General features: G+C 40.9%; 1 protein-coding gene across 1 annotated transcript; it reads left to right on the forward strand.

Moving 5' to 3' along the window:
• The first annotated feature begins 2438 nt into the window (after positions 1-2438).
• On the forward strand, positions 2439-4432 carry LOC107797632 (protein NUCLEAR FUSION DEFECTIVE 4-like). Its single transcript, XM_016620533.2, has one exon. The coding sequence runs from the start codon at positions 2457-2459 to the stop codon at positions 4251-4253; it is 1797 nt and encodes a 598-aa protein (XP_016476019.2). The 5' UTR covers positions 2439-2456; the 3' UTR covers positions 4254-4432.
• The last annotated feature ends 8150 nt before the right edge of the window (positions 4433-12582 follow it).

Below are 12582 nucleotides of genomic sequence, written 5' to 3' on the forward strand. Positions count from 1 at the left end.
GATAGAAAGTCTGGGTCCCGTTTTTACTTGATGCAAGTCATTGTTATATTTCATTCTATAATTCCTTTTTTGTCTTAGTATAAACTGTTGCATGTTATATATATTGTTATGCCCCGCCGTAGCCTCGTCACTACTTCGTCGAGGTTAGGTTCGATACTTACCAGTACATGAGGTTAGTTGTACTGATACTGCACTCTGCACTTCTTGTGCAGATTTCAGAGCTAGTGGCTGGTCGTGAGGTTGGTTGCTGTTATTGCATTCAAGAGACCCAAGATACTCCTGCAAGTGTCCGCAGGCCCTGGCGTCCCCTCCTATCTTTACATCATTTTTGTTTTACTTTCTCCAAGACAGATGTATTTTCTTTCAGACCATTACTTGTAATATTCGTAGACTGTTCGTGAGTTGTGACACCAGTTTCTGGGTGGTATTTACTTCTGTTTTCGTTAATAGTATAAGAGTAATTAGATAAATCATGCACTTTCATTTTTATTTCCGCTGTAATGGTTTTATTAGACCTTAATTATAAATGGACAAAAGAAAAAAGTGTAAAATTCTGCAACGTTGGCTTGCCTAGCGAGTGCAATGTTAGGAGCCATTACGGTCTCGACGGTAGAAAATTCGGATCGTGACATTCGGAATTGGTCTCTACCTCCCTAAGATAAAATTTGCGTACACACGGTACTTCCCAGAACCAACTTGTAAAATTTCACTAGGTTTAATTTGTTCATGTTGTTGTTGTTGGCTTGTTGCTTGTACAATAATAACTAAAAGGGTTATTTTTTACATTAATTTTTCTTAATGAAATAACTTTTCTTTCTCTCTTCTTATTTTAACATCCGAGAACTACTCATTAGTATATAATATTTTAAAGTTTCACCATATCTCCCTTTATTACTTCACTTTTAAATTCGAATCGAAAAATAGATCAGAGGAAAGACAAAGCAAATCATAAATCAGATTTGCATGTCAGATCAATTTCTATTAATCATCATTTGATTATCAAGAAGAAGCTAGAAGCAAACAAGAAGGACAATAGCATTAAGTGGTTAAAGCGTAGTGTATTCTTCCCCATAAACCAAATATATACAATGTCTTTCACCTAGTAAACAATTATCCATATGTATACTCCTAAAGTAGATTAAATTTTATCATTAATAGTTATGATGGAGCGGTAAATATGCTCATTTTTACCAAAGGTTTCATGTTCAAGTTCTGATTACAAAATTGTCTTTGATAGAAAGCATTTTACTCAAAATAAAAATTTTCGATGTGAATTTAAATTAGTCATGTATCAATGCGGATATCGGACACTGATGAAAAACCAAAAACAAAAACTCTTGTAAATTTTCACATGTAAAACTTACGGTTTGACAACTCATCTTCTTATTGATATACATATATATATATATAAATGTGTCTTTACCCCAATGTTGAGGTTCAAGACCGACCAAAATAAATACCCCTCCCTCCAGCATCTAATTTGGGATATAAATTCGCATACTTTAAGAATAAAACTTAATTGTAGATAAGAACATCAAATTACTATCATGAGTCACAATTTCTATTAAAAAAAGTTCAAAATATGCTACAAAAATTGTAGTGAAGGATAAAATCGATTTTACTCTAAATATAGTCAGCAATACTGGCTTTTAATCTTCCATTTCTATCGATCTTTTTTACCCAAAAGTATATTTCTCTCTCCATCTTACCAATCCAAGAGTCTGGCTTCAAAGTCAACTATGAATTGAAGTTCATGTATTATATATTACTATATCTCTTTCCCACACTCCATACCCCGAAGAAGTAGGCGTGGGGTGCGGCAAGACTTACATAGAAATCTACATTTTCTGCATCACTAATGATATTTATATATAGAGTTTAAGCTGACAGTGTACAACATGTAATTCTTTATAGCAGAAGAAAGTAGAGTAACAACCTGCTATAACTAGTTAACCGTGCATAAATTATTTGCACCAACAATGTAAATAACTTAAATCCGTATATCTATTAGTTTATGTTCTATACAATAATAGTGTACGTAACTGTTTTAACTATCTGATTAAGTTGACCCACAACAATTAACTTTTTCTATGAAGCTTGACATGATAACCTGGGAAATATAGTAAGAACTGTTAAGCACACAAAATATGATGTATTCAGGCAGAATACAAGGAAGGATTGCATCCCAAGAGGTGTGAAGTATATAGTCTACCCGAATACAAGCATTAATGACTGCTTCCATGGCTCGAACACCCGACCTATAGGTCACACAAAGACAACTTGTACGTTGCTCCAAGAGTAGGAACCTGTTATAATCAGCTCAAATTTCAATCGCAACGATAGTGTAAATTTTTTTACAATATATTGTCAGCTCACATAACTTAAAAACTATATATATGTACATGCCTCGTTCTAAGATCCCATGTTGTATCATTCTATCAAAGAACTAAAAAAACATGGCCTATGGTGTCGAAGGTAGTGGTTCTGGTCTAGCCAATATGAGAAGCCTAACACTACAAGTCTTCACTGGAAGATGGTTCATGGTATTTGCCACTGTTCTAATCTTATCAGCCTCTGGTGCAACTTACATTTTTGGTATTTACTCTAGTGATATCAAAACTTCGCTCGGATATGATCAAACCACCCTTAATTTACTCAGTTTTTTCAAAGATTTAGGATCCAATGTTGGTGTCCTTTCTGGTTTACTCAATGAAGTAACACCCCCTTGGGTAGTTTTATCAGTTGGCGCAGTCCTTAACTTTTTTGGTTACTTCATGATTTGGCTAGCCGTAACCAAAAAAATTCCAAAACCTAAAGTTTGGCATATGTGTGTATACATTTGTATTGGTGCAAATTCTCAGTCTTTTGCCAATACTGGAGCTTTAGTAACTTGTGTCAAGAATTTCCCAGAAAGCCGTGGCGCGGTTCTTGGACTTTTGAAGGGTTATGTTGGCTTAAGTGGTGCAATGTTGACACAAATTTACCATGCAATTTATGGTAATGAATCTAAGTCTCTTATTCTACTTATTGGTTGGCTTCCTGCTGTTGTTTCTTTTGTGTTTCTACGTATAATTCGTATAATGAAAGTTGTTCGGATTGCACATGAGATGAAAGTTTTCTATAGGTTTTTATACATATCTCTTGGCCTTGCTGGATTTCTCATGTTGATTATCATACTTCAAAAAAGGCTAGATTTTAAACAAAGTGAGTATGGTTTGAGCACAGCTATTGTTCTGTTTTTCCTCTGTTTACCACTTGGTATTGTTATAAAAGAAGAAGTTGATTCTTGGAAAACCAAGAAACAAGCATTGGAAAGTATTTCACAAGTTAAATTGGTAACTGAGGAGCCAAATTCTGAAGTTGCTCAGCCCCAAATTCAGCCACAAACACCCTCTTCTGCCACCATTTCAAAAAATCAAGAAACAGTTTCGTGTTGGAAAACAGTTTTTCGTGCACCGGATAGAGGTGAGGATTACACTATACTACAAACCCTTTTTAGTATTGACATGTTAATACTATTTTTCGCGACGATTTGTGGTGTTGGAGGGACATTAACAGCAATCGACAACTTGGGACAAATTGGAACATCATTAGGCTATCCAAAAACAAGCATTAGTACATTTGTGTCACTTGTTAGTATATGGAATTATTTAGGAAGAGTTGCGTCTGGTTTCCTCTCAGAACATTTCTTGTCAAAATACAAATTTCCTAGACCCCTTATGCTCACAATAACACTCATCATCTCTTGTCTTGGCCATCTTCTCATTGCTTTCGACGTTCGCGGTGGCCTATATATTGCATCTATAGTCATAGGATTTTGCTTTGGAGCACAATGGCCATTGTTATATGCCATAATTTCAGAACTTTTTGGGTTGAAATATTACTCAACTTTGTATAATTTTGGATCAGTGGCAAGTCCAATTGGTGCATATGTGCTAAATGTAAGGGTGGCTGGACATTTATATGATAAAGAAGCAGAAAAACAGATGAAGGCATTGGGAAGAAGTAGGAAAATTGGTGAAGATTTGGAATGTGTTGGGGCTGAATGTTTTAAGTTGGCTTTTATTATTATTACAGCAGTTACAATTCTTGGAGCTCTTGTGTCAATAATTTTGGTGTTGAGGACTAGGAATTTTTACAAGAATGATATTTACAAGAAATTTAGGGAGGAAGCTAAAGTGGCTGAAAAAGAAATGGTTATGGCAGAAAATTTTGGTGGTCTACTTCAAAATAAAAGTTCTCCTAAAGTATAGATTAGAATTTTGAAGAAGGAAAGGAAAAAGGTTGAAATATGTAAAGAAAGAATAGATATTTGTTGGTTTTGAAGAAATTTTGAAGTTTTCTCTTTTACTTGTCAGTATTTTTTTTTCTTTCTTCTTTGTCTACTAGATGGAATTTCTTTAATTATTTATGTTTCCTTTTTTTTCCATGATATTCTGTTTCTATTAATTTTTTGGTACATATGTAATCTGATATTTCATCATATATCTAGATTTCAAATACAGTCAGATCTTTCTATAACAACACCTCTATATAACAACTATTCATTATAAAAGTCAAATTTTTTCGAGACCGATTTTTATATTATATTTTAATATATGTTCTCTATAAAAACACTTTACTATAACATCCAAAAAATATCGAAATAAACGAGACTATTATAGAGGGGTTTGACTGTATCAAATTTTTACAAAGCTATTTTCGGAATTTTTAACATAATTGCAATATCATTAGTTAGAACTTTGAAGTACTCAAACCTTCATCCACATTTAATTGGCATTTTGACGTAATTTATGGAATTAAGTAGAAGCCCGTTAGCAGTGCGAGTTTGTCTCTGTGTGTCACGACCCGGATTTTTCATATTCGGGAGTCGTGATGGCGCCTACTCGTAGAAGCTAGGCAAGCCACGAACTTAGAAATCTTTAGCTCTTCTGTTTTAATTCTTTTTACATCTTATATTAACAAGGAAATAAATAGTTAAATAACAGCGGAATATCAGATTAAGCGGAAGTCTTAAATAAATATAAAACCAGAATGTTTCGAAAGTCCATATATGCCTCTACCCAGAATCTGGTGTCACAACATCCACGGACTACTAAGAGTACTAAATACAATCGTTTGAAAGAAATATAACACTGTTTGTCTCGAATACTTGAGATAACAGAATACATAATAAGATAGAGGAGACGCCGGGACTGCGAACGCCTGCAAGGCTACCTCGATGTCTCGGTGGACTGAAGCCTGGCTCCCGAGCTACTGCTACTGATCAAGTGTCGGTCCGGTATCTGCACAGAGTGCAGAGTGTAGTATCAGCACAACTGATCCCATGTGCTGGTAAGTGTCTGGCCTAACCTTGGCGAGGTAGTGACGAGGCTAGGACCAGACTCCAGATAAACCTGTGCAGTTATATAATATACAGCAGAAATATAAACAGGTAACAACAGTTTTAAAGGGAGGGGGAAACATGCTCTGGGGAAACATATCAATTTTATCAGAAACTTAATAAAGTATGGAAGAACACTCGATGTCTACAATCAATACGATAGCAATGATGTTGCAGCGTGCAACCCGATCCAATATAATATCTGTTGCGGCGTGCAACCCGATCCACATATATAACTATTGCGGCGTGCAACCCGATCCAATATAATATCTAAAAATATTGCGGCGCACAACCCGTTCCAAATATACAGTCGTGGCGTGCAACCCGATCCAATATAATATCTGTTGTGGCGTGCAACCCGATCCACATATATAACTATTTCGGCATGTAACCCGATCCAATATAATATCTGTTGCGGTGTGCAACCCGATTCACATATATAACTGTTGCGGCGTGCAACCCGATGCAATATAATATCTGTTGCAGCATACAACCCGTTCCAAATATATAGTCAACAATAATTATAATTAACCGTCCCGGCAAGGGATCAATAATAGACTACACTATCCCGGCAAGGGAACTCAACAGTATAAGTATATACATCCCGGCAAGGGAGAAACCGCCATAACTAAACTATAACTCAACTAGTTTCAACATTTAACTACCTCAGCTATAACTAACCTTGTTACAACACCTAACTACCCAGCTATAACCAAATTTGTTACAACACCTAACACGAAGAATCATCATCCTAAACGTCCGTAATATCAATTAAGAACACAATGCAAGGGAACCTCAACTCAATAATAGCCCGACAAGGGGTAACATAATGATCTCTTCTCTTTCTCACTTTTACTTCACAACTCGAGCCAATGCTCTAGAGTTTCTATTATCACTTATACTTTCACAATTCGTTATACAATTTGGAGCTCACGCTCCTCAATGTTCTTAGGTCACAACTCTTTCCACAACTTTACACAACAAATAGAAATCGTCACCAAGACATGAATAATACAACGAGATCATGAAAATCACAAGATAAGACTCACGGTCATGCTTGACACCAACACACAGATATTCGTCACCATGCCTATACGTCGTACTCGACAAGAAGCAAATAGCAAATAGGACACAACTCCTAATCCCTCAAGCTAGGGTTAGACCAAACACTTACCTCGATGCCTCAAACACAACTCAAGCTTCAATTATAGCTTTACCCGTTGATTTCACTGCCAATTCGCTCGTATCTAGTCACAAATTACTTAATTACATCAATAAACGCTAAATGAATCAACCCCAATGCATGAAAATAAGTTTTCCAAAATTTTACCCAAAAAGTCAAAATCGCCCCCGGGCCCACATGGTCAAAACTTGAGGTTCGAACCAAAACCCGATTACCCATTTCCCCACGAATCCAAATATATAATTTGTTTTGAAATCGGACCTCAAATTGAGGTCCAAATCCCCAATTTTAGAAAAACCTAGGTTCTACCCAAAACACCCAATTTCCCCCATGAAAATCTTTGATTTGAAGTTGAAATCATGTTAAAAGATGTTAAGGAGTGAAGAAAGTGAGTTAGAAATCACTTACCAACGGTTTGGAGAAGAAAGGTTGTTTGAAAAATCGCCTCTTATGTTTTTGGGGTTTTGAAAAGTGAAAAATAACTGAAATTTCCTTTTATTTATACCCCTCTGAGACCCCCTGTGCGGACCGCATCAAATGGACCGCGGTCGCACAGGCCTCCCTGAAGACCTGCAGTTCAGCACCCTGTGCGGACCGCACAAAGGTGACTGCGGCCGCACAGCCTCCACCGCGTACCGCACAAAGGTGAACGCAGCCGCGCTGGCCCCTCCGCGGTCGCACGCAATTTCTCGCGGACAGCACTAGAGGGTTCAGAGACCTGCAATTTCCTGAACCTGCAACATCTGACTTTCTAAGCCTAAGGCATCCCGGAACCTACTCGAAACTCACCCGAGCCCTCGGGGCTCCTAAGCAAACATACGTACTAACTCAACAACATCATACAAACTTATCTGTACGATCAAATCACCAAAATAACCTCAATAACAATGGATCAAACCTAAAATGAAGAACTTTTTCTCAAACTTCATCAAGTATCAAATTTAGCAATTTAGGTCTGAATCACGTCAAACGACGTCCGTTTTCAACCAAACTTTACAGAAATGACTTAAACCATATATAAGACTTGTACCGGGCGCCGAAACCAAAATACGGCCCCGGTACTATCATGTTCTAATCAAATTTCTTTAAACAATTTCAGAAAATAATTTTTTTCTTTGAAAATTTATTTCTCGGGCTTGGGACCTCGGAATTCGATTCCGGGCATACGCCCAAGTCCCATATTTTCGTATGGACCCTCCGAGACCGTCAAATCACGGTTCTGGGTCCGTTTACCCAAAATATTGACCGAAGTCAAATTAACTCATTTACAATCAAAACTTATCGTTTTTCACATATTATCATATTTAAGCTTTCCGGCTACACGCCCGGACTGCGCACGCAAATCGAGATGACTTTAAATGAGGTTTTAAGGCCTCAGAACACGGAATTTTGTTTTAAAACAAGTGATGACCTTTTGGGTTATCACATTCTCCACCTTTAAAACAACCGTTCGTCCTCGAACGAACAGAAGAAGGAAGTACCCTGAGTCGGGGAAAAGATGGGGATAACGGCTCCGCATATCAGACTCGGACTCCCAGGTCGATGCCTCAGGAGGCTGACCTCTCCACTGAACACGAATAGAAGAAAAACTCTTCGACCTCAACTAACGAACCTGCCGGTCTAGAATAGTTACCGGCTCCTCCTCATAAGACAAGTCCTTGTCCAACTGGACAGTGCTGAAATCTAACATGTGGAATGGATCGCCGTGATATTTCCGAAGCATGGACACATGAAACACTAGATGCACGACTGATAAGCTCGGCAGCAATGCAAGTCTATAAGCCATATCTCCCACTCGATCAAGAATCTCAAACGGACAGATGAACCTAGGGCTAAGCTTTCCCTTCTTCCCAAATCTCATCACGCCCTTCAAGGCGACACTCGGAGCAATACCCACTCTCCAACCATAAAAGCCGCATCTCGAACCTTGCGGTCTGCATAACTCTTTTGCCTGGACTGAGCTGTACGAAGCCTATCCTAAATAATCTTGACCTTGTCCAAAGCCTCCTGAACCAGATCTGTACCCAACAATCGAGTCTCTCCCGGCTCAAACCATCCAATCGGAGATCGACACTGCCTACCATATAAAGCCTCATAAGGAGCCATCTGGATACTCGACTGGTAACTATTGTTGTAGGCAAACTCTTCTAAAGGCAGAAACTGATCCCACGAGCCTCCAAAGACAAGCTCGGAGCATATCCTCCAAAATCTGAATAGTCTGCTCGGACTGCCCGTTCGTCTGAGGATGAAATGCTATACTCAACTCAACCTGGGTGCCCAACTCTCGCTGAACTGCTCTCTAGAAACGCGAGGTAAACTGCGTACCTCGGTACGAAATGATAGATACAGGCACACCATAAAGACGAACAATCTCCCGGATATAGATCTCAGCTAACCTCTCGGATGAATAGGAGATTGCCACAGGAATAAAATGCGCTGACTTGGTCAGCCTATCAACAATGACCCATATTGCGTGAACTTCTTCCGAGTCTGCGGGAGTCCAGTAACGAAGTCCATAGTGATCCGCTCCCACTTCCACTCGGGAAGCTCAATCCTCTGAAATAACCCACCAGGCCTCTGATGCTCGTACTTGACCTACTGACAATTCAAACAACGAGCCACATATGCTACGATATCCTTCTTCATTCTCCGCCACCAATAATGCTGCCGCAGATCCTGATACATCTTTGCGGCGCCCGGATGAATAGAGTACCGGGAGCTATGGGCCTTCTCTAAAATCAACTCCCGAAGCCCATCCACGTTTGGCACACACACTCGACCCTACAATCTCAAAACTCCATCATCATCTAGGGTAACCTGCTTGTCACCTCCGCGCTGCACCGTGTCTCTAAGGACATGCAAATGGGGATCATCATACTACCGATCACAATATGCTCCAATAAAGAAGAACGAGCGACTGTGCAAGCTAATACACGATTAGGCTCAGAAATATCCAACCTCACGAACTGATTGGCCAAAGCCTGAACGTCCAAAGCAAGCGGTCTCTCACCAACCGGATTATAAGCAAGGCTGCCCATATTGGCTGACTTCCTACTCAAGGCATCGGCCACCATATTGGCCTTTTCCGGGTGATATAAGATAGTGATATCATAATCCTTCAACAACTCCAACCACCTCCTCTGCCTCAAATTCAACTCCTTTTGCTAGAACAAATACTAAAGACTCTTGTGATCCGTGAACACCTTACATGCCACGCTATACAGATAATGCCTCCAAATCTTCAATGCGTGAACTATGGCTGCCAACTCTAAATCATGAACTGGATATTTCTTCTCATGAATCTTCAACTGCTGCGAAGCATAGGCAATGACCTTGCTATCCTGCATCAATACTGCACCAAGCCCAATACGAGAAGCATCACAATAAACTGTATAAGGCCCTGATCCTGTGGGCAATACCAACACCGGTGTCGTAGTCAAAGCTGTCTTGAGCTTCTGAAAGCTCACCTCACACTCGTCCGAACATCTGAACTAGGCACCCTTCTGGGTCAACTTGGTCATCGGGGTTGCGATAGATGAAAATCCCTCCATGAACCAACGATAGTAGCCTGCCAATCCCAAGAAACTTCGAATCTCTGTAGCTGATGCTGGCCTAAGCCAGTTCTTGACTGCCTCAATCTTCTTTGGATCAACCTGAATACCCTCTGCTGACACAACATGACCCAGGGATGCAACTGAACTCAACCAGAACTCACACTTCGAAAATTTAGCATACAATTGACTATCCCTCAAAGTCTGAAGAACCACTCTGAGATATTGCTCGTGCTCCTCCCGGCTACGAGAGTATATCAAAATATCATCAATGAATACTATCACGAACAAATCTAAATAAGTTCTAAACACCCGGTTCATCAAATCCATAAAAGCTGCTGGGGCATTTATAAACCCGAATGACATAACCAAGAACTCATAATGCCCGTACCGAGTGCGGAAAGCTGTCTTAGGGACATCGGACGCCCTAATCCTCAATTGATGGTAGCAGATCTCAAGTCAATCTTCGAAAATACCCTGGCACCCTGAAGCTAATCAAACAAATCATCAATCCTCGGCAATGGATACTTATTCTTGATTGTAACCTTATTCAACTGCTGGTAATCGATACACATTCTCATCGATCCATCCTTCTTCTTAATAAACAACACCGGCGCACCCCAAGGCGAAACACTCGGCCTAATGAAACCCTTCTCAAGCAAGTCTTGCAACTGCTCATTCAACTCTTTTAACTCAGGCGGGGCCATACAATACGGCGGGATAGAAATGGGCTGAGTGCCCGGAGCCAAATCAATGCAGAAGTCAATATCTCTGTCGAGTGGCATACCCGGCAAGTTTGAAGGGAATACCTCATGAAACTCACGAACAATGGGCACAAAATCAATAGAGGGAACCTCAGCACTAGAATCACGAACATACGCCAAATAGGCCAAACACCCCTTCTCGACCATGCGTTGAGCCTTCACATAAGAGATAACACTACGGGTAGAATGACCAGGAGTCCCTCTCCACTCTAAACGAGGCATACCCGGTAAGGCTAGGGTCACAGTCTTGGCATAACAGTCCAAGATAGCGTGGTAAGGTGATAACTAGTCCATTCCCAATATAACATCGAAGTCGACCATGTCTAGAAGCAACAAATCCACACGAGTCTCAAGACCCCCAATCACCACAATAAAAGAATGATGGACTCGATCTACCATAATAGAATCACCCACCGGTGTAGACACATAAACAGGAACACTCAATGAATCACTAGGCATAACCAGATACGGTGCAAAATAAGATGACACATACGAGTAGGTAGACCCTGGATCAAATAACACTGAAGCATCTTTATCATAAACCAGAATAGTACCTGTGATAACCGCATCTAAAGCCTCAACCTCGGGCCTAGATGGAAGAGCATAACATTGGGGCTGGGCCCCACCACCCTGGGCTCCATCTCTAGGATGGCCTGCAGCTGGCTGGCCTCCACCTTTAGCGGCCTGAACGCTACCTCTAAATCCTCTACCTCCACCTCTAGCACCTCTACCCCCACCTCTAGCTGGCTGGGCGGGCTGTGGAACACCTAGTGCCTGAACCATAGCATGGGGACCCTGCTGCTGCAACTGAGTACCCACCAATCTCGGACAAGCGCTCCTGATATGACCATACTTACCACACTTATAACATCCACCTAAGTGTTGTGACTGAGGAAACTGAGACTGACCCTAGTGACCTGAATGACCATTCCGAAAACTCTGTAGCGGCAGTTCACTAATAGGAGCTGGTGGTGCACTGTAGGATTGCTGATCAGAATACCGCATCTGCGGACCACGGGTACCTGAAGCGTCGTGAGAGACTTGAAGAGCTGACTGAAAGGGCCTAGGAGGATGGCCTCTACCATATGAATCCCTGCCTCCAGATGAGGTACCACTGAATCTACCTGAATGACGGGGCCTCTTATCCGACCCATGACCACCTCTCTACGACAGGACCATCTCCACTCTACGGGCCATATTGGCCGCCTCCTGAAAAGTGATCTCACTCCCAGCCTCTCTAGCCATATGAAGGCGAATCGGCTGAATAAGACCATCAATAAACCTCCTCACCCTCTCTCTCTCGGTAGGAAGTATGACAAGAGCATGGCAAGCTAAGTCTCATACTGGGTAACCGTCATGGAACCCTGCTGGAGACGCTCAAACTGCCTTCGATAAGCCTCTCGCTGAGTAATGGGGAGAAACTTCTCCAGAAATAGCTGTGTGAACTGCTCCCAAGTCAAGGCTGGCGATCCGACTGGTCTAGCTAAGCAATAATCCCTCCACCAAGTCTTGGCGGGTCCAGACAAGCGAAATGTAGCAAAATCAACCCCATTGGTCTCAACAATACCTATGTTCCTAAGAACCTTGTGGCAGCTGTCTAGATAATCCTGGGGATCCTTAGTAGATGCACCGCTGAAAGTGGAAGTGAAGAGCTTGGTGAACCTATCCAGCCTCCACAAAGCATCAGCATACATAGCCGCT

This window comes from Nicotiana tabacum, chromosome 11 (genome assembly GCF_000715075.1).
Source record: "Nicotiana tabacum cultivar K326 chromosome 11, ASM71507v2, whole genome shotgun sequence".
In the NCBI taxonomy this organism is placed as follows: Eukaryota; Viridiplantae; Streptophyta; class Magnoliopsida; order Solanales; family Solanaceae; genus Nicotiana; species Nicotiana tabacum.

Bases quoted from the DNA above. Each gene is read 5' to 3' on its own strand.
- LOC107797632 (XM_016620533.2), top strand. From the start codon at position 2,457: ATGGCCTATGGTGTCGAAGGTAGTGGTTCTGGTCTAGCCAATATGAGA.